The following is a 23,557-nucleotide window of genomic DNA, read 5'->3' as shown; positions in this document are numbered from 1 at the left end:
GAAAGAAGGAGAGGAGGACCTCCCCTATCAGTGGACTTGGGGAGGGGCATGCATGCAGAAAGGGGAAGGAGGGTGGGATCGGGAGGGGAGGAGAGGGGCTTATGGGGGGATACAAAATGAATAAAGTGTAATTAATAATAATAAAAAAGTTAAAAAGAAACAAAGGTAGGGTTGCAAGATGGCCATAACTTTTTGAAACAAACAAACAAAAAACCCACAGTGTTTACTATTTAGCATGTATAAATTGTCAGTTTCCTATGCCATCAGTCTTTTCTAAATAAAATGAGATGACTGCCTGAACTTTTTTTTTAATGTTCCTGTTGTGTGAAGGTTGAAAGTGGATTTTTTTCCTATTGAAAGTGTAAATGGATGTGCCCGTGATGCCCTGCTATATATTTTCCCTGTATGAAGAGTGCCCTTGCTCTTGTTACTTTCCTTTGTGTTTTAAAGAGCCACCTGGCTTTCCTTGTTCTGTGACAGGTGTCCTCACTCGAGGACAGCTGGGCCTGGTGGACCTCGTCTTCCAGTACATTCACTGTGGCCAGGTGGATGAGGCAGTAGACATCCTGAGCAGCATGGACTGGGACGCGCTGGGCCGGCAGTGCTTCATCAGCATGAGCGCCATCGTGAACCACCTTCTTAGACAAAGGCTCACTCCCGAGAAAGAAGGTCAGACCTGAAGGCTTTGTGTCGGTGTCTTGAGAGTACATGAACTCCATCTTGAGTCAGTTTTAGGTCCTTTGGGGGTGATGTTATTGGTGACTGAAGAACAAAAGTATTAATGCTGTACTAAAGCTGAAAGGATGTCAAAGAATTATTCTCAAATGGTACTTCCTGCGTGGCATTTGCCAACATAGAGGGCACCCTTTCAGCCTGTGCTTATGTTGGAAATCACAGTGTCGTTACATATTTCAGTCATGTACAGAATAGGTATAGGATATGCTCAGATTTCAAGCTTTGGTCAGAAAGGGCACCAAGCCAAGGTCTTATTCCTTTCTCCTACTAAACACCAATATTTTTTCTCACATGTAGTCCTCTGTTTAGACAGTAGTTTCTTACACTCCCATTTGTGTATATCAGAGTTTTCTGTAGCCTGGGCTGCTCTGCCTTGTTTTCATCCTTTGGATTTGTTCTTGTAATGGACAGCTCCCTTTTGCCGGCTTGGATTTCCTCCCCTTGTCTTGGTGGTTTTGCTCATAGAAATCCAACATGTTTATTACTGAGGTAGGAAGCACTGAGAAAAAAACATTGCACATTAGATATGAGAACAAATCTCTACATCTCCCAGTTCTCTAGCATGCATTCATATGTTGTTATTCTTTAATATGATGTAAAATATACCAAAAGCAACAGGGTTTATAAATTTATTTCATGTATTTTGCTATTAATATTAATGTTAGGAAATTATGACTAGAAAGTATCCCTAAATAATACAGAAAAGAAAATTAGGGCAGATCTGTTGTTGGAGAACATTTTCTTTCTTAGTATTTTCAGTGTGTTTTAATAAACTTTCTTCTTTTCTATTACATTTCCAAAATAAATAATAAGTTTTTAGATAAAATTCTGTAGTTGATCAGTAAGCTTATGAATCTCTAGGAGGTTTATATTATGGACCTTGGCCTAACTCCCAGAATTCCCCTCTAATATGTGTTTAAGAATTAACTGAACTTTTTGAAAGTAGCCCAAACTCATCTATGGAAATGTCAGTGTTTGTACATGAAGAAAGTGCCTACCACCGTATATGGCCTACTGTTGGTACTTTTGAAAATAAAAAGTGTAACTCTAAGATTTTAGGGAATAAACAATTTCTATAGTTTTCCTACAGAGTTATCTCAAGTAATTTTTTCTTAATATTGATAAGTTTCTCAAGATTGAGTATATACTTAAAAATAACAACAAAAACAAAAAAGCAGAGTTTCCAAAGAAAGTCTATAGTGATATATGTGTTCTATGTTTAGAGTTTTAAAAAAATATGAAAAGATAAAATATTGAGTTTCATTCAGGAAACTAAGAAGTTGTTAGCATCTTAGTGAATTTATGGTATTAAATTGTTCGGTTGTAAGAAAGATTACCAAAAAAAAATACACAAATGGCCATTGTGAAATTCCTACTCTTAATAAAGGATTTCTTTCACTGAATCATGTTGGGGAGATACGGAAATAAAATCTTTTATGATATTGGGCTATTAAAACAAAATCTATACATACCCTGGGTTATGTGACTATGTAAATGCTAAGTAGACATGTGCATTTTCCCTCAAGTAACTACAAAACACATTTCTAAAACATTCAGAATTCCCTGTTGAGATTTATTTTATCTGAATCTAACAAATCTGACATTGTAATTCATTCCCCTTTTGTTAGTGAGACCGAGTGCGCTGTTGTTTCTAGCAGTGCTGTCTGTCTGGGAGACCTTGGGCTCTGCCTTAAACACCAAGCTGGGCAGTCTAATGACTCTGTGGCTGTGCTGGGAGGCGTGAGTGTTCCATGTGGGCTTGGACGCTTCAGATGTATGAAACATGCTGTCAGGAAAACAAGCAGTAGTGAGAGAATCTAGCTTGTTTTCACAATAACAGTGCTATATTCAATTTTAATCTAAATTGACTGCTGCTTTGAAAGAAAATACCTCCAAAATGCATCCTATTTTACTGTCTAGATTTGAGATTGAAAAAAAAAAGAAATCACTAAAGCTTAGCAATTATTCTGACGAGGTGTTTAATACTTGCAAATCTAAATAGGACTACTACTAAAGGGGTTTCGCTCAGTAATGAATTGTTCATTCAACCCAGCGTTGGAAGCAGAAATGTCAGAGGGTCTACCTGTGAGCTGCAGTGTGCTCACGCACACCCATGTCTCACCATATGGTAATCGCTTCCAGGTATCTCTGGGTGGAAGCAAAGCCCCACCGTCATCCCTCGGTAAAACTATGAAGTAGACAGAGTGTGCCTTGTCTCCTGATCTCTTATCTCCTGTCCTCCCCTATTTGTCAGAATCCCCTTCCCAATCTTCCCCTGTCCCACAGTGTGTGCTCTCATGAAAGGACAAAGCACAGACCTTGTTTATGGCAGGACTTAGGGCGGAGATAGAGATTTTCATTGTTCTCCTAAAGTTGTGTCACAGACGTAGCTTATTCCGATGTACAAGTTTTTATTTGTATTATTTAATTTTTAAAATTTACATGTTTGTTTTATTTGTGTGTGTGTGTGCATGTGTATGCACATGCGTGTGTTTTATAAGTCATGGTGTATGTGTGGAGGTCAAAGAACAGCTTGTGGGAGTCAGTTCTCCTCTCTACCGTTTGTGTCCTGGGAACTGAACGCATACCATAAGGCTTGAGAGCAAATGGCTTTACCTGCCGAGTATCTTACTTCCCCTGATTGGTAATTTTTAAGAAAACATTTCTTCTGTGCTCATTTCATTTCCCTGTTGAGAAAGTTAGTTTTCTCCTTTCAGCTAGGGAGAACACGTAATGTTGAGCACACCGCAAATTGATTTTTCTGGAAATACTAGTTCAAGCTGTGTTACTTGGATGAGTCACTGTTTTAATTACCCATTTGTGGTGAGAGGTTGGTTCTTTATGGATGCCTTCAGTTCTGACAGCTTTTTGTTGCTCAGAGTCATTGTCAGCTTTGTCTGAAGTGAAAGTTTATACACAGGTTTGTTTTTGTACCAGCTGTCATATTTTAATTTCATCTTTCCTGCAACAAGCTCACATTTCATCCAAGTTTGCAGAACCTGACTGACTGCAAACAGGAGGATTCTGTTTAACTGAAGGCGTTTCTCTTGTAAACTGCTGCTATGTTTGAATTCCACAGCACAGCTCGAGGCAAGCCTTGGAACCTTCTATGCTCCAGCAAGACCACTTCTGGATACAACGATTTTGGAATATAGAGATCCGATCGGCAAATACGCCCGGAGGTTCTTCCACCACTTGCTCAGGTGAATGGCACTGCTGGACATCCTGGTGTCAGAGCACATACGTAAAGAGACATCTTTCCCCAGACTCCTCCAGAGTACAGCCATTTTCTCACAGTTTTCTCTTTAAAAGGAAAACAAATGTTAGTAGTCTTTACTTGTTCCTGTTTTCCTTTTAAGGAAATATTGAGATTATCTAGGGCTTTTACATCCTCAGCAATACACTCTACCCTTTAATATGATAGTAAAAACTATCTCTGTAAAAAAGTAAGTATGGAAATGTTGACTGAGTTTGTTCCCGGCACTAACAATCACTGTTGTTTAAACCGGATGCAGCCCTCTGCGTGTGCTGTGGGCTTGCACTCTTCCACAATTGCTCAGGAAGCCTGCTCCACATGATGTGGTAGCTGTTAGCTGCACTGTGACTCATTTTTCTACTTTGTGTACATATAAATGCCCTTTCAACTTTAGGGATTATTTGACAGATTTGGTAAAATGCCACATATTTCTCTGAGAAAAATATACAAGTTGGAGGACAAGTGTATACTCATAGGGAAGGATAGAAGGAAGATGAAAATCAGAATAGAATGATTAGGGACAGATAAATGCTGTAATAACTAGTATTAACGTTAGGTAAACAGTACGCACGAACGTTGTGCCCTGGAATGAAAAGAAACATAGTAGCGTACAAGTGCCTGGGCTGCCCAGATACATCAGTCAAGTTCCTGATGAACTTAGGGTGGACGCTATGTGCCAGGGTCAAGTAAAAATTATTTCTCTTTCAGTTGGATAGGTAGACTTACTGGATTCTGTATATGAAAATGTTTTATAATGGAATTTTGAATTCTTTTTACAAAAAGGAAGGATTGTATGAAGGAATTGATTAAAACTAAAATCTTACTAATAATGTACTTGCTATAGGGCTGTGCAATGCTTTCAAAGAGCTTAATATACTCATATTTTTTTATCAGAACGACTTTGTAAAGGGAGTATTATGTCATGAAGTAATAAACTAAGGCTTATATGATCAGCAGCTTATTTAGATGAACAACAGGAGGTAACAGATCTTGGGCTAGTTTCTCCTGTTCTTTACTCTTTCTGAAGTGTGAACACAGTGACACTTACTGTCACTGTTTTTCAGACACTACCTTCCAAATAACTGTGAGCTGTCATTTGTATGAGACTAGGCTGATTGATAGCTGTTCAGCTGGCCTAAAAGGGGGTGGTGCTCAGACTGGTCAAGCTCTAGGAGGTACGCTTTTATACAGACATTTGTGCTCCATAATTAATTTTATCTATATATAAAGTGGTACTTTGAACTCTACACAGCAGTGAGACCATTAGAAAATCATATTTTTGGAAGCCAGGAAATGTTAATATATTGTAAGAGTTATTATCTGTAATTGAATCTTGCCTTTTATCTGAATGCTGTTAGCATAGTTCAAGATACTATTCGTCTTAAATGTAGCAGTCTTCATGCACATGCATATCCTAAAAATATTGGGTTCAAGTCACATGTACTTGGACTTAGGGCTTTGCTTTCATTGCTGTTTTGTTGTCTTGTTTCTAGGGAACATTGGGAGCCAACCTCTTGCCTAAAGTGCTCAAAAAGAGTGACATGAATAAGAACGTTTAAACGTGTGTGCGTGCTAGCCTCACCGTGGTGTTGGGACTTTTGACTTTTATGCAGTTATTTGTATTTTCGCAGCCTCTGGCCTAGGAAGCTCACCTTCTGTAAATGTGAATTTTGTTCCTTGTTGGTTTTTCTCAGTGTTGTTTTAAATTTGGTGTTCTGTGATGGGTGACTCTCGTTGCTGTCATCAGTATCACACTCACAATTCTCTGTGTGGTCATGTCAGATGGTTACCTTGGGGAATGCTGACTTATTTCTAATGTTTCTGTTTTAGACGCTTTTGGTTACAATGAAATTTACTAGTTTCTCTTTCGGTAGTGTGCTATACAGGGCATTGTGAGAGAGAAATGTCTGTTAGTAGAAACTGAATTGGAGAGTCTAAGTTGGAAACATCCTTTTGTTTAATCTGTTATCTAGAAGTTTTATCTAGGGGAGATCAAACAGGTCAAATGCTTTTAAAAAAAAAAAAAGGATGTGCTAGGGTGCTAGGGTTGTATTAGTGCCTCTGCTTTGGCTAGTCATTGTTTTTATACTCCCTAAAAACTTAAGTAAAGAATTAAGGCCATTTCACATCAAGAAAGGAGCCATGTGGATTGGGGCTAGCTGAAGTCGCTCAGGTGGGAATCGGGTGGGTTCTTGATGAGCCTGGAATGCTGCATTCTCTTTGCTCTGATCCAGCCACAGAACCTGAGGTCACAGTCTGACATTTGTGTGGTTGTTAAAACAAATGTTTGTGTATAATTTGGGTTTTGTTCTTGTTAGAGAGCAGTTCTCTGGACATCTTTCTGTGTCTGTTGGCCTTCCTCCAAATTCAAATATATCTAAACTAATAAGGCTTGCTTCTCATATCTTTCTTGAGAACTCACCCACTATCTGGCCCTCTAAAGAGGAAATTTTGTGTTCAAAATTGCTGGGTTTCAAAAAGAAATGCTCTCTGATAGTATAAACCATTCAATAAAGTGTTTGTTTTAATAAAATTAAAGAAATAATAATAGTCTGACTTATAAAATTGTTAAGCTGCAGGGCACTTTCAGAAAAACAAAAACAACAAATGTAGCTCTGCCTGAAATATGCTTAGAAAGTAGTTATTCACCTTTCACCTCTGTGAAATTGAATAGTCTCTAGAGCACTTAGCAGAAATCCATTACCAAATAAGAGCTTTTCATCATAAACAAATAGAAGCTGTGATTGGAACAAGTAAATACTGGTGAAATGAAAGAGCAAACATTTCACAGGAATGTGGCCCATACGAAGCTTATTTCATTAGTGTGGAGCTAGAATGATTTATAAAGTTAATGATTTATTTCAATAATTTTTTTCCTCAAACATGAGGCTATTGTTTTCTGAAACAGGGGTAATAATATGATTGTGACATAAAGGCAAGTGCTTTTGAAATGCTTATAAGATAGTAAGGTAAAGGTTGAGGAAGAAGTCTTTATTATCTAGAAATAGAAATATAATATTTGTTGTGTTTTGTAGAGGATTGTAAGAATATATATGTATGTTTTTCTTTACATTCCACACAAAGAATTAAAATGAATCGATGTAGGTAGAGATAAAGAACTGGATAGATGTATAACAATTATAAAGTCGTGTTAGAGCCTACATAGTTCATGTACATTCTGTCAACTTAGCTGTAAATTTGGAAACTTTCTTAATAGAATGTGCGGAGTATATATTGCGTTGGAGTCTGTCTTCATGCTAGTAATTCAGGAAGAAGGAAGAGCCAACCATGGATTTTGAGTCAAAATAAATCTTACTTCCTTCTGTTTCTCTTTTGATATTTATCACAGCAACAAAAAAACACAAAACGTGGGGCAGGGCAGAGAGCTCAGTAGTAAAGAGCATACAGGTCTTAGAGAGGTCTTGAGTTCAATTCTTAGTACCTGCATCAGTTAGCTAATAACCACCTTTAATTCCTGGGGATCTGATGCCTTCTTCTGACCTCCATGGGGACATGCAAACACACAGACAGAAAAATGCACACATATGCACAAAAAAAGATGATTCTTTAAAAAAAAAAAAAACCTTAATATATGCTGCTGAAGTAAAGCCCAAACTTTCTGCCTGTGTTGCTTATCTGCTCAATTATGATGTCGGAAAACTACAGTGTTAAAATGAAAGCACACAAGCAACTAAAACAATGATGACGGGCTGAGGCGACGGCTTCGTGTTTAAGAGTACTTGTTTTTCTTTTACAGAGGGCCCAGGTTCCATTCCCAGCACCCACCGATGACTCTGGTTCCAGAGGGTTCAGTGCCTTCTTCTGTCCTATTCAGGGACTGAAAGGACCAGGCCTGACCCCTCCTCCCAAAAGTCATCAGTCCCAGAAACTAGGCTATACGTCACCAATTCTAGGAATAAGAAAACCATAAAATTCCCTATCCAAAGAATACCCTGGAGGTAACCACAAGAATGGGAAGGAATCTTATCTCAGCATGGGGCACCTGTGCTGGGCAGCCCACTGATGGTCTTATAGACCTGAGGTCTACAGATAGCCGCTCAATGTTAGTTATTAGTTAACCAATCACTCTGTAACAAACCTGCCCTTGCTGAATGTCATCCAATCCTGTAACTGCTAATCTGGGAATTCTGGTTTCTTGCTCAAACTCCAAATGAAAACCCTGCCATGCAGCTGCTCAGGGCTCTCCTCTCTGATCCCACTGTGTTGGTGACGGTAGAGTGGCAGAGCTTAAGCCCGAATAAAGCTCTTTGCTCTTGCGTGAGTGGTCCAGCTCCTGGTGGTCTCTGGGGACCTTAAGATCTGGACCAAGCATGCCTGGCATGCATGCAGGCACAACACTTACACAGAAAAGGATAAATCTAATTAAATAAAAGAAATCCTTAGACTGTTTAACTATTAATAGAGAAACAATTGTAAAGGCGGGATTTATTTTTATTTTTGAGGCACCTCTGGTCTCTGAGACTTCACAATCTTTTTGCTTCAGGCTCCTTTGAATCTATAACAACTAACATAAGTTCTCTAAGGTAAGATTTCCTGCTTAGTGAGGTCTAGGTTCCCCAAGCCTGAGTGGACGGTAATGGGGTGTCAGTGGTAAGTTAGGAGGAGTGACACACAAAAAGGTGGTGTGCCTTCAGACACATTCTCAGCAGCACAGTCTGAGCACAGTCGAGCATGTGCAGCCATCGTCACCCTAATACTAAGTATAAACCTGTCATGACAAAACTTGTTTATGGCAGTGTTAGGCAATTGAGGATCTCAGGTCATTCAAGGATGCTCCTCAGAATTAAGCCATTGCTGAGCAAATGTTGCTTAATGTCTGCCTGAGGCCATTTTCTCTTAGCAGACCTGCAGTCAGAACTTCTTAAAGCCATAAAGATGTTGATCTGTGTTTAGTCTTTTCTTTAGGAAGAAATAATTGTTGCCCAGAGGATGGCAGTCCTACAAGGTGAAAAGATTATAGTTTCAGGCCCTCCTGCATCCTCGCATATTACAGGAGTAAGAGTTTTTGTGTTTTTGAAACTTTTGACATGTATTTTAATTAGCAAAGAGTACTTCTGTGTATTTGTAGAGAATAATATGTTAATTAACATATCTGTCATCTCATCAATTTATCATTTTCTGTAAAGGTGATGTTTATATTTTAGCAAATTAGATATAATACATCGTTATCAACTGTGGTTGCCATGTACAACAGATCATGAAAACTCATGATCAGCATCTTCCCTTCGTCTGTGCCATCTCCTAGTTCAGAGATCAATTTAGTAGCACTTGACACTGAGTAGGCTGTCCATGCCAGAGAGGCCTCACTAGGTCCACCCTCCTCCCAAGAAATCATTCCCCACAGGACCCATGAAGCACTGAGTTCAGATTTGTGCTATTTGTTACTGTTTCCAACAGGCCGATTTAAGTAGGTGTTTCCCCATTTCAAGTCACTCCATGTCCTTGGCTCCGGAGGCCAGTGTTGATTACATAAAGCAGGAGTCAGCTAACTCTAACCTGCCTCCTGGTTCTGTAAATATAATTCCACTGGGACCAGCCACGCCCTCTTGTCTCCATAACATCTATGGCTGCTTTCAAGCTGTAGTTGCAACAGGATTGTGTACCCCTCAAAGCGAATTTACTATCTGTCATTATTTACTAAAAAGCATGAGGCCGGTGACAACTGATATTCTCTGCAAGAAGTTTATTAGGAGGGAGGGGGGAGCAGGACATGGGGAGAGGGAAAGGGAAAGGGGGGGGCACCCCAAGAGAGAGAGGGAGAGAGAGAGAGAAAGAGTGTAAGAGAGAGACCACGTGTCGGGGTTAGCCCTTTAAGGGGCAAGGTAACCACGCCTTCCAGGTGTGGCTACCTGGCTGGTGACACATGATGACATCGTAAGTTGCTGGGTAACCCAGGAGCAGGTTGTGTTCCAAAATACTAACACTATCTGGCCCTCTAAGGAGGAAATTTGCAAACCCCTGTTACAAATGGACAAATAGCAGTAGAGACCTACAGTTGTTGGGAGCATGTCTCTTGAGTGCCGCAGGAAGACGAGACTTATGTTTTTTGTTTGTTTTTTAATATGGAGTTAATTACTTCAGAAATAAAAGTCAGTGAGGTTGATCCTAGCACTAAGAAGTTGGGGGCACTTACAGGAATGAGAAGGTGCCAGAGCCCGCCAGCAGAGTCGAACAGTATCTGAGTGGGGAGTGAGGATTTAAAATAATTAAAACAAAACACACTGCACACGGGACGGCTTGGGAGGGCTGTCAGTATGACTGAAGCAGCCTGGGTTTATTCCGGGGTTCATTTTTTATAGGTAAAGCAAAGACAAGTCCCATCAATTTAAGAAAAGTTCATGGAAACGCCCCACTTTGATTTTAAACACTTCCTCCCTATATCGGATAAAGTCCTATTTTAAAACTAATTCCCTAAAGCAGTTATGGTCCAAGATCACACAGACAAGCTTTTAAGGAATTTGGCAAAACTTCTTTTCTTTGTCAAGGTAAAGGCCAAGATGAAAACATAACAATGCAGTGTAAGGAGCAGCTCTCCACAAGAAGGTAATTATTTTTTAAAGATTTTTTTTTTTTAATGAGCCCTTTGCCTGCACATATATCTGCACCACTTGTGTGCCTCGTACCCCTTGAGGCCAGAGAGGGTGTCAGAGTCCCTGGAGTTATAAATAGTTGTGAGCCACCTTGTGGGTGCTCGGGATTGAACCCAGGCCCTTTGTAAAAGCAAATGGTGCGCTCAGCCCCCAGGAGTTAACTTGGATGCCCCAAGACCAGCCTGGGTAAGCTATCACAGCAGGGAGCGTGAGCCCATACATGGTAATTCTGTGCTTCTGTCATGGGAGGGAGGAAGGTGACCTGTGGAATAAAAAGCTCCCACTACTGAAAGAAAACTCCCAAGGGCCTTTAGTTTATCTGGCTAAAGGTTAATTTTTTTTTTTTTAAGATTTATTTATTATATACAAGTGTTCTGTCTGCACGTAGACCTGCAGGCCAGAAGAGGGCACCAGATCTCATTGTAGATGGTTGTGGGCCACCACGTGGTTGCTGGGAATTGAACTCAGGACCTCTCTCCAGCCCCCGAGGTTAAATTTTGCATAATGGCAACCCTCCAAGTTACAACAAAGCCAATATTTATAAACTAAAGTTTTAATTTTAAGGAAATCACACACCCACATTTAAATGCAAGGAATAATACTGAGATTCTTGTGTCCCTAGCCCAATTTACTCCAGGGGTTTTTAGCTTTCAAAAATACAGCACCGCCTCATACCTGTGCTAATGTTAATGATGTCAGGACTCAACTAGGATATCTGTAACTATAAGATTCCTTTATAGTTTTGCTTTTAAAAATTGTGTGTGTGTGTGTCCCACCGGCCCTTCATTTGTCCTTTTGTAGCCACATGTACTTACTACAGTTTGTTCTTTCTTTTATAATTTCATCACCTTAAGAATGTTCTACACATGGAATCGCATAGTGGAGAACCTTTGGAGACTTTTCCGCTCAGCAGTGGTCCTCTGAAGGCTCTTCTAGCTTCTGCGCTTCTCTGACTCTCATATTTTCAACTTTGCTAACAGTCACTACTGCAGTTTGTAAATTTTTAATGAGTCTTTCTCAAATAGTGCTTTTCCTTTCCAGTATTTATTAAAGCCAGAGTTTACCACAAACCAGTGCGTGAAATTTATGTTCTCATTTAGCAGAAAGGTCTTTGATAGGTAACTAAACACTTTGAATCATCAAATGACAAATGTTGCATCTAGCAAGAAAGACAACTTTTAGTTCAGTTACGTTAGTTAGTTTTAGATCTCACAAAGTAGCACATATACTGTGGTAGCACCAGTGAGTGAGCAGAGAGGCTAAATGGTTAGAAATTTATAGTATACTTTTATTTTTTAATCATTTAAAACAATTTTTAAATTTAAATATATTTTGGTCCTATTCTTCTTCCTCCACACCCCTCCAGACCTTCTCTCTAACCACCCGCTCAGCTTCGAGCTCTTTCTCAAAAACAAAAACTCAGTACAGCCCCCAAACCACGAACACAAAATCGTGCCCAAATGAAAAACAAAACACACAAACCCCACCAAACTGTAGCCAAATAAAAAGACAAAAAGTAGACAAAGAAAAACAAACCCCTGAAAAGCTGTGTATTCCATAATCTGTTGGGCCAGCTACTCCTGATCATGAGGTCTGCTCTGCAGTGGCTGATGTTCCCAGTGTCCCTCTCCTCTCCCGGCAGTTAGAAATGACAGTTCAATTCTTAACCCTCATCCTAGGGCTAGGCATTCATGCATGCATGCATGCATTCATTCATTCATTCATTCATATTTATTCCTTTTTTTTTTCTTTTTTTTTTTTTTTTAAAGCAGGAACAGGAGCAGAGCATAGAGAAATCACAGCAAGAATATCAAGGTTATAGTGGAATGAGCAGCTGCAGGGAGGGAAGCCAGAGGGCCAGGGTACTAGCACAGACTCTGACATGTGTAACAGGTACTTTGATCCTGAGGAAGTGTGAAGGCCACCATGACCTTTGATGCTTGGATAGTCACCATAAGTACACGGGTCCCTTCTGTGAGGGGTCAGGGAAATGGCTCCTTTTGGTGGAGGGGAACCAGCATCACCAGTTCCTGAGGAATGCTGGCTTTTGTCACCAGGCATCCTCCTACAGTTCAGGCCGAGCTCAACATGGACCGCCTTTTGGAGTTTGGACAACGACATGTAGGGATATGCTGTTTGCTCCTTTCTCATACCTTGTCCATTATCTCTAATATTGCTATGAGCATTCTTGTTCACATTTTTAGTGCAAATTTGTAGATCCTGTCTAAATTCAGTGGTCACTCTTGCTTATTTTGTAAATTCTGTGTTCACCTTAGTGTACTATTTATCTCTCTTGTTTTCACATTTTTATTTAATTCTTAATGTTTTAGAAAAGGAAATAATCAAATCTTCCACTTTGGGTCTTCTTCTCCCCACTCCTGCTATCGAATCTTTATCTTTTTCTCCTTAGTTTTGATATATTTTAACATATTGCAAATATTTTAAAACCCAGTTGCTACTTGTTTTTCAATTTAGTGCATATTTTGTGGTTGCTCTTTCAGTAGACATTTTAAATGGCCAATATGTCACTGTGTTTTGTGATTTCTTATTTGCCACATCACATCATCCTATGATTATAGAAAAATCTTTTATTTCAGTCATCTCTATGACTTTATGATTCACATTTTATTCCTCCGAAGCACTGAAAACAATTTAGCATAACATACAAATAACATATAAATAACATACAGATCCAACTTCATCTTCCCCCAGCGCTAGACAGTTATGGAACACCATGTCCATGACGTTCTAATGACATCTGGGCCCACTTTATTTCATGCTTAAAATTATGAGACAGCTTTTGACCACAGTTGAACTCATCCGGTAGATCTGTGCACACATGTGCATGCATGCTCAAGACTGGACATATCACAGACAATACAAATTTCTAGTTTTCTTAACAAAAACAATAGCAAATCCTAAGTTATTTACTATTAGTGAGGCTGTTTTTTTAATATATATATATATATATATATATATATATATATATATATAATGTGCATTTGTGTGTGTGTGTGTGTGTATAAAACATGTATGCCAGTAGAGGCCTAAGGATGACATCAGACGTCTTTCTCACTCATTCTCTACTTATACTTAAAGGCAGGAGCTTGCTAGTACAGCTAGTCTGTATAGCCAGCTTGTCCCAGAGATCTCTGTCTCATGAAAGCTGGGGTGAAGGCAGGCCACCTGGCTTTTATATGGATTCTGGGCATGGAAACACTTTAACATATGGTACTGAAAGTCATTTCTCCAACCTTTTTTACCTTGTTACATATATTTTTTTTTGAGTTCTTATTCCTATCTACTTGTACTTATCTTGAATAATTATTCCTGTGCCAATACAGATAGCCGTTTCCTTCGTTAGAACTTTAGTGGTGTCCTGGTTAGTTCTTGTCACCTTTACACAGCTGGAGATACCTGGGAAGAATAGCCTCCATCAGATGGGCCCAGAGCATGTTCCTGATTAATGATTGAAGAGGAAGGGCCCAGCCCACTGTGGGGGGTACCAGGCCTGGCCTGCTGGCCCTGGGTTGTACAAGAAAGTCTGAGCAAGTCATGGGGAACAAGCCAGTAAGCAGCATTTCTCCATGGTTCCTGCTTCAGTCTCTGCCTCCAGGTTCTTGCCTTGAGTAACTACCCTGGCTCACCTCAGGGGTGACTGCTGAGCGTAAACTGACACAAACCCTGTCCTCCCCCTGGTTGTCTTGGTCGGGGTTTTATCACAGCAACAGAGGTGAACTAGTACCAATGAGGGCTTGTCATGCTGCCCGGGCTAGCCTTAGAACCAGGCTCCAGTGACCTCAGCCACAGCTGTGTCCTGGGGCCTGCTTTCATCCCCTCTAAGTTTAGACGTGATGTGAAGAACTCTTCAGAGTGTTCCTGTGCCGTAGCTCTGAAATTTTCAGGTGAACTCTGGTGTTTCTTAGATAAGTCTCTGAAGGATTTTGATCAGAATGTCGTGAGTATGTGTGTTAATTTTGTGAAGAACTGATATGTTTATAATACTTCATTCTTCTGTTAAGAAAAGTTCTCTTCATTTAGTCAGTTTCTCCTGTATAGTTTTTTTTTTTTTTTTTTTGCAGACATACCTCTTATTTAGTTTGTTTCTAAGTGTTATATTTAATTTTTTTCTTGCTATTACTGCTATTTTTTCTTTTAATTAAACTTCATAACTGGTGATTCTTGGTGTATAAGAAACTATCGACATATTATGTTAATTTTATAGTTTGTGACTCTTTTTGAACTTTAAAATTTATTTCTATTAATTTTGCAGTGGATTTTGGCTTCTGAGGTGGGCATTGAATTGTCTACAAATCACCATCATGGCCCCTGCATCATACTTTTAAACTCTAATTCTTGTGTAGTGAATAATTATATTAAGGTTCCTTTGTCTTATTTGTAATTTCATAGAAAAGATGCTACTCTTTCATAGTTTTGTGTGATGCTGCTGTTGTCAGAGACACTGATAGGTTTTTATGCATTTCTGCCTCCCTGTAATGCCAATCATAATTCTCCTCTCACTGAATGTTTTCTAAATCTCTCAATCTATAAATTTTAATCTTCCAGTGTCCCTGTTCTGTAAGGAGAGTTCATTTTATCGACAGGTTTTCTAATAATAAGCCTTCTTTGCATTCTTGGAAGGTCCTGCTGTGATGGGTAATCTCCATTGTCAGGCTGACTGGATTTAGAGTCACCTAGGAAACGTGCCTGTGGGCATGCTGTGATGGCCTTTTCTAGAGAGGTTTCACCGAGGAGGGAAGACCCGCTCTGAATGTGGGCAGCAGGGCTCCGCGGGCGCTCGCAAGCCTCTCACTGCTCAGGGCTGTGGCGGCAGCGTGGCCGCCCCCTCACCCCTCTTCCCACCGTAATGGTCTGCACCCTTTGAAAACAGCCCACGTAAACGCGCTCTGCTCGGGTTTGCCAGGTGTTTGCCACAGGTAACTAATGAAAACGACGTGTGGGAACTAGAACATTTGAGTTAAAATCACAGAGACATAACGAATGATCTATTTATGAGTTACCATGAGAACCAAAGTTTTGCTTCTGTAAATTAAACCATGTTTGTTAGCTGCGATGGTCCTGAGGCTCAAAAACTAGGCTTCTTCTGGGTATATTTTCCAGTTTGGTTCCCAGTTCCATGAACACTGCTAAGGTTATAGTTTGCTTGCTTGCAATTTTAGTGTTGTTTTTTTTAATTTTAAAACTTTAAATTTTAAAAATTAAAAAATACATAACTAAATGAAAATAATTAATGTCAACATCCAGATGTGAATATGTCTAGTTATTTAGTTAGGTGGCTTTTGACATAGACAAATTAATCAACTCTTATTTTTGTAAATGTGATTTGTGTTCATAAAACAGAAATCAAACAATTCAGAGCCACAAACATGAAAGTAATCTAGCATCCCTACATTGTAATACCTAGAAATAAAAAAAAAAAGGGAGAGGAAGGGTATTAACTCTAGAAATTGGGATTGGAGAAGAAATTACCTGGTTAATGTAAGAATACAACCTGCAATTAAAATTGGAAATTGTAGGAAAGAGAAATAGAGAAAATAGTCATCACTTCAGAATAGGGAGCAGAGAATGCTGTTCAAGAGTGGCGTGATTATGTGCTGCCTCGCCCCTGGGACCCCAGGGTCTGAGAGGCTGAAGTGGGGGTCGCCATGACTTCAGTGCTAGCTACACAGCAAGACCCTGTCTTTTAGAAAGTAATATAACTAGTTAAAAACTGAATATTTTTATGATGTATTTAGAAGGATCATGTAGAATGCGAAGTAGTCAACTAGTTATTTGGAAAAAGCATTATTAAATGTTATTAATTCTGATAAAATATTTTAAAGGAAAATCAAAACAGAAATCAAACAATCAAATCCTTGCCAGTCCTCTTTCTTTGTAAATATTATTCATGGCCGGTGGTGATGTGTGTCTTTAATCTCCACAATAGTGAGACAGAAGCAAGCGGATCTCTGAGTTTGAGGTGGGCCTGGTCTCCACAGAGAGCTCCAGGGCAGCTGGGCTCTACAGTGACACACTGCCTCAAATAAAAAGAATGAACATCTGTTTATTGCACAACTATTTATTATGTGCCACACACCCAGGATGGAGAGTAGTGCACAGTCATGAAAACCCCACCTTGCTGATGGCCACTGAGGCTATAACCCATTCTCAGGGTAAATTCAGAAACAACCCATCAGCATTATGGGTATTCAAGTCTATGCCTGAATTATTCAGTAGCTATTTTGGCCACAGTGTTACTGTTTCTTAGTCCACTGTATATAAGCTCTTCTGACTTATTCCCATCTATCAATTTTATGCATTTTATTTTGTTTTCTCTAACTCACCTATAGTTACTCTTGAAAAACTTTAGTGTTTTATGGCGACATGTCTAGGTGTTAAAGTTACTTTGTATCTTAACTTAGATTATTCTCTTCCTTTTCTCCATCTTGTCCTGTCATGGAAACACTTTACTAAGATCTTCAAGATGGATATATATTTAATTGGTTTACTGTGTTCCATAATATCTGGATGGTTGATTTTTATCATTTGAATGCCGTTAAGATGCTTTTAGAAAGAGCCATGTCTGAGCTGACTGCACTGATTAGTCATCCTAATAGGTTCTGCTCAGTAGAATGTGGCTTTCGTGTGAAGTTAAATGATCACTGTAGTGAAGGACTAACCACAGGAATGGAAGAAAAGCTGCAGAGAATTATTGAAAAAGGATGAGATATAGCACACTGGGGTTTGAGCAAAAGCAGTGAGAAACAACACGTGCTATGAGTTGTTATCCCCATTTAAAGTAAACATCTGCTTTAGCCTGAAGCACTTTGCTGAGCACAGGCTGTATGTGCAGAGATAAACACTGGATATTGAGACGTCCTCCACTGAGGAGGACAAGGTGAGCACTCAGGAAGCTTTGCCTCATGAAGGAGTGATAAAGGACATCCTTTGTGGGTATCTAAGGGATCCTCTGTAAAAACTGTTTGGACTAAAGTATGGTGGCAATGTAAGTACTTTTCATGTTGGAAAAGCTGAAAGAGTTCAGAGAATTTTTAAAAAAGTAAATGAAGTTTGTGAAACGGATAAAAAGTAATTCTTATATTAGCTTTTGTTGAACATGAAAACACTGTCTGGTGTCACCTAACAGACTGTGACCATGCGTCACAGTCTGTGACTGGCCTGTGAGCAATGTCAGGGCGGTCTTCTGTTACTTGTTTTATAGGCTCATTCAGAACTGAGGTGTGCTTTCATTTGCTTTGTTGGGGAAAGGCTTGATTTTTAAATGTTTTAATTACTATCGCTTTTTTTCTCCTAGGCACAAAACTTGTGGGCTTACTCTCCAAGAAATCTTTGTAAATGTGTAATTTTTCCAGCCAGGGAATTTCCTATCAAGCAGCATTTTGTCTGTTTCTAGTTTGAGGCTCTTGAAAGGTAAAGCCTCAGGGTTCTGTGAAGAATCTCAGTTATGCAGGGCCACCCTCTGCCATGTTTCCCACAGTGACACTGGCTGTGTCCCTTTGCACTCCCACCAGCAGAGCTTGAGAGATCTGGTTTTTTATAATTATTTTCCACTTTAGTTGTAGTGATAGAAATGGGCTCATAGCTCATCAAGGCTTTTGTTTACATTTTCCTATGGCTCAGTAATATTGATTGAGTCTATTTTTTTCATGTGTTTATTTTCCATTTGTATACTCTTTGTTGAAATGTTTCCTGAATGTTTTTTTGCCTATTTCTAATTGGATTGTTTGAACTTTACTTTTTAAATATTTGTGGGGTTTCCTTGCAATGCAAGTAAGAAAAAGAAACTACTTACTTCGTAAGCAGGAGAAATCCGGAAGGCTGTTTGTCAACATCGTGGTGCTTAAATGCAGATGTATGAGCTCAATAATGTGTTGAGAGTCTACTAAGATTCTAACACTGCGGAAGTAGTGCTGAGGTGATGAACATAAAAGGGAGGGAGGGAAAAGAAAGAAAAGATTCAAGGGCAATGAGGAAGAGATGAGGCAGGAAAAGTAGGTGGTAGAATGAAGAAAAGGAAGGTCTTGAATAGCTTTGTCAAGTTGACACAGCCAGAATCCTCTGAGAGGAGAAGCCTTAATTGAGGAATTGTCAAGTTCAGCTTGGTCCATTGGCCTGTCTTTGAAGGGTTCTACTAACTGATGCAAGAAGGCCAGCCTTCTCTGGGTAGCATCATTCCTCAGGCAGATGGTTCTCAGCAATAGATGGATGGATGGATGGATGGATGGATGGATGGATGGATGGATGGATAGATAGATATAGATAAGCCAGCCAGCAGCAGTCCTCCAAGTTTCTGTCCTAACTATTCTCTGTGATGGACTGTGGCCTAGGAGTATAAGGCAAATAAACCCTTTCCTCCTCTCATTGCTTCTGGTCATAGCGACAGAAAGAAACTAGAACAGGAAAAGAGAGTTGTGGGCTTAGGCAGGCAAAGACAGTACCTCAAGTATGAGGACACCCTGTAAGCAAAGCTGTTTTGTGGGGTCTGTAACCCAGCTCCAGAACTAGTGAGCAGTGGGTCTGGGTGTCCTTGTGAAAGCTTAGACTGCTTTAGATGAGTCATAACATGCTAAGTGAAGAATCTGACCTCGTTTAAATTACATTTAAGCCGTTAGTGATGGCATTTAAAGAGCATTGGAACTATTTGTGGTATTGTAGACCCACAATCTCAGCACATGCGAAGCTGTGGCAGGATTGATTCAAGGCCAAAAGCCTGGGCTATAGAGACCTTGTCCCAAATCATTACAATTGGGAGATATTGTTTTAATTCTGGTTCTTCCAAAAATCAGCACGTTTGTGGACTCTTTAATTGCATATGGAGAAATCAGATGGCTTGCTTCTACTGTGTCTCCAGGGTGTTTTTTTTCTAATAATAATTACTAGAAATTACTTGGCAGATGTAATTTGTTCTACAGATAAAGTGTAATTAATAAATTTTGAAAACCATGGATTATAAGAACAGAACTTCTAGAAACTAGACATATTTTTTAGACCAGAGACCAAGAAAGAGAAATCCTACAATGTGTCAGTTTGTTTGATTTGGTTAGTTTGGGGAAGCTGGAATTTGTGGATCTGTGTACTTGAAAGGTGCATGCTACATAAAGAAACAGCCTCCAAAGTTTGTATAAGAGTCACCCCAAGTCTCTGGCTGAAATCTAAAGCTATGTTTGCCTCGACTGAGATTCTAGGAGATTGGTCAAGGAATGGTGATGGGTTCCTTATCTTCCAGGAATGGAGCTGCCTTAGAAGCCCTGATTGCTCATTTATTGGCTGGGAGCAGCCTAGGACCAGGTAGACTCTCAGTATAGGCAGATGTCAGATCCCAACACGACAGCCAGGATACCTGCTGGCATCTGAGTCTGTTTTCCATACAGGCGTCGAGTACAGCAACTTGATGCCAACTAAGACGGGGAAACCCGGAAATCCACGGTCATCGTCTGTGTTCCCCACCATTACAGCTCGCCTCATGGCAGCAATGTGCCTACCCCTCCTTAATCTACTAGCTACCTTGTCTTCTGTTGTCTTTTGTGACAACTCAGACACTTCTACCTCATGGAGTAGTACTCATCTATGTGCTCCCCACCCCATTAGCCCAATGTAGAACACTGGAAATCATCAAGGCAAAGCTGCCCATCAAAAGAATCTTGTTATTCTTAAGCCACCCAGAAACAAGAGAGCTTTAGTCTGCTCAGGAATGATCAGTTATTGCCTGAGAACAGCTTGGAGGAAATAAGCCATACCAGGAAATCATGACAATAAATTTCAAAATAAGAAGCTGGGGCTGTTGGTCAGTGACACTCCCCACAGCAGTATTAATAACCCTGAGAACTTATGCTAATAGTTGCTGTACTGGTATCTATAAATAGAACTGGGCATAGGGCTACAGAACTGAAGTAGCCATTAAATGGGCAAACGTGGAAAGAATAACCTTTTAAAAATACTTGGCTTAGTCAGGACAGTGCTTCATGAAGTGAGAAACTGCTGAATTTTGGTAAGAAGGTGTTGTGATAGGTATTGTTCCTCCGCTATACCTCATTTCCCAGTGTGACAGGCGGCAGTCAGAGGTCTGCAGTCCTTATGTGTCTAGCTGGTGTCCGAGGGCCAGAACAGACCTCATTTTCAAAACCATGTGTCTTGGTTAGGGCTTTATTTCTGTGAAGAGACAGGACAGCCATTGATGTTTTCTTTTATTGCTTTCTTTAATTTCAATGTGTCCTAAGTATGTTTGCCAAAAAATGATATCACAATGCGCATGTTAGATGTGCTAACTTCCAGGTGCCTACAAACAACTAACTTGACTATCAGCAGGGAGCTGGACCTTAGAGTTGTGAATTTGTGAGCCACTGACACAATTATTGAGAAAGGAGGAAGTATAGAACAAAAGACCACAGAATACCAACTTGTAAGGAAGATAGAGAAAAAAATGTCAGGCCTCAAAATGGAAAACAAGAAGTGGAGGAAAGAGAATAACCAAGACTGACGATTTCGGGGCACAGACTATAGGATTAGAAGTGGCTCGTACAGTCAGACTTGAAGTCCGGTCATTTGGAAGGTCACAGGAGAGTCGTGCTGCAGCATAGTGGACGGTGCAGTGCAAAATGGCCAGGGCATCAACAAGCACTTCAATTGGCTACTTGCTGGTTTTTCTGTTCTCCTGGCAGGTAGAACGAGAGCACACTTCCTGTTACGATAATTTTCCTTTTCACAAAAACAAACAAAGTTTTTCCAAGACCTATAGCTTGGAGAAACTTGGGCAAATATTTGACTTACTAGTGAGAACAGCAAAGGCCATGGGCGCCGTGGTCTTCAGAGGTATCAAGCCTCATATGGAATGTGTATTTGTTCCAGAGCCTAACAGCTTATATCCACTATAACAGTTAGTTACCTTGCAAATGAATTGTATGCTATCAACCCTTAATATTTTTTAATTTGAAAACTCATGATGTTTTCTGCCACTGCATTTTGCAATGTAAAATAAAGAAAGGAGAACAACAAGTTTACCAGCTGTTTTGAGGGTCTGGAAAACTGATGATTTTTATCAGTGTGAGTCTGCATTCAGGCAAAGCAAAGATAAATCTTTGTGCCTAAAACCTGTTTTGAAGTGTATTTGTGATGGGCTTTCCTCCTGAGCTCTTAAACTTTTTGTAGAGGCACTTTACTTAAGCTCAAATTTGTTCTCATACGTTGTAGCCTACAGTAAAACTTTTGTAAAGAAAATTCTAGCTCAGTGGTGGTGGTGCACACCTTTAATCCCAGCACTTTGGGAGGCAGAGGCAGGTGGATTTCTGAGTTCCAAGCCAGCCTGGTCTACAGTGTAAGTCCCAGGACAGCTGGGCTACACACACACACACACACACACACACACACACACACAAAACCCTGTCTTGGAAAACAAAAAAACAAAACAAACAAACATACAAACCAAAAAATGAAAGTTCTAAGAAGAATTAATGTCTTGGCAAAGAGTACAAAGTAATATAATTTTTAAAATTAGAAATAATTTGTACTGGTCATTTAAGTTAGCTGAGAATATTCAAAACTTACAAATGTGAGATTTTTATAACAATGAGATTGATTTTTTTAAACTTTCATCCACTAATTATAGCAGTGCAGTTATGTATCAGTCACCCTTATCATGCTATATTCTTTATATCCCCACAAATTTCTCTTTAAAAAGCCAGTAAAATGAAAATTCTGAGGATTTCACTTCTAGGTTTTCATCTCCCCACACTTGGCGATGTCTCCTTTGAGTTCCACTCATCCAGAAGTCATACTCACGGTCTCCCGGGCCTCCGGGCTTAGCTCTTCACCGTGTGAGAGCATGTCATATGCTGGAAGATCCTAGTGGGCCAACCCCTCCTTTTGGAAAATATTTTTCCCATCAGAAGAATGCAAACAACACCAAATAAATGCACAAAACAAACCACATTCCCCCTTTAAGGTTTTGGGCACAAAAATTTGTCTTTGTTTTTGTCTGAGTACAGACTCATATTAATAGAAATCATCAGTTTTCCAGATCCTCAAAACAGCTTGTAAACTGTTCTTCATTCTGAATTTTACATTGCAAAATACAGTAATAGAAAACACCAAGACATTTTAAGTTAAAAAATAAGTATTAAAGATTGATAGTGTACAATTCATTTGCAAGCTTATACCTTAATATTAGGGATAAGCTATGAGGTACTGTTTTGTTCACAACTAACCCACTTTCTCCCCCTTCATCACAGGTTCCAGAGGTTTGAAAAGGCCTTTCTCTTAGCTGTTGACATTGGTGCTCGGGACCTATTTATGGTAAGTCTCCAGAGATGGTTTTTGTGCCGTTAGTTCTAAGGCTGAGTGAGGTGTCAGCTTTTGTGAGCACTAAGAAGGATTGGTGTCTTCTGAAGCCTTGGACGCGTGGAGGGACAGCTTTACTCCACCAGGCCTTGTGGCATTGCCCTCACGAAGCTGGCCAATAGCAATCTAGCATCTTGTGACTTGTGGACATTTTCCTAGCCAGAGCCAAAGGATCTTTTATGTTTTCAAAGCATTTATGCTTCTTGAGCTTTTCTCTCCATGAACCTTGACATGCAAGATGGACACCGTTCCATCTATTAAGATTAAATGTCTTTCTAATTCATGCTCTGAGCAAGCCTGCAGCTGCAGAAGTCAGGAAACGGAAAGTGTGTCCCCGAGGTATGTGCACACTGTTGGACTTCCAGGTTTCAGGGTGAAGTAAAAAAATATGAATGCATTATGTATGTTTCGACATAACTAGAGAGAAAAGTGCATCTAAGGTGTGAGTCCACCATACTTTTGCTCTGCCATTTGTCTCTTGCCCAGCGGTGTCGTCACCCAGCTTCTTAGAGACACTGTGCTCTGTCAGATTCCTGTCTGGTTTTGAGATTGTAATTCATTACAATGCTCCTCTCTTCCCTTTCCTCCCTCTAAACCCTCC

General features: G+C 39.8%; 1 protein-coding gene across 8 annotated transcripts in view; it reads left to right on the top strand.

Moving 5' to 3' along the window:
- Wdpcp (WD repeat containing planar cell polarity effector) overlaps window positions 1-23,557 on the top strand; it is a 242,957-nt gene that overhangs the window by 138,602 nt on the left and 80,798 nt on the right. For all 8 annotated transcript variants that reach the window (XR_009584944.1, XR_009584943.1, XM_060365184.1 and 5 more), the window contains 3 exons: window positions 481-669; window positions 3,815-3,938; window positions 22,848-22,911. Coding sequence is in view for 6 of the 8 variants with exons in the window: in XM_060365184.1 (XP_060221167.1) it covers window positions 481-669; window positions 3,815-3,938; window positions 22,848-22,911 (377 nt within the window). In the remaining 2 variants the exon portion in view is untranslated. The remainder of the gene's footprint in view (window positions 1-480; window positions 670-3,814; window positions 3,939-22,847; window positions 22,912-23,557) is intronic.

Source organism: Meriones unguiculatus, chromosome 12 (assembly GCF_030254825.1).
Source record: "Meriones unguiculatus strain TT.TT164.6M chromosome 12, Bangor_MerUng_6.1, whole genome shotgun sequence".
NCBI lineage: Eukaryota > Metazoa > Chordata > Mammalia > Rodentia > Muridae > Meriones > Meriones unguiculatus.
This window is presented reverse-complemented; position numbering and strand designations above follow the sequence as displayed.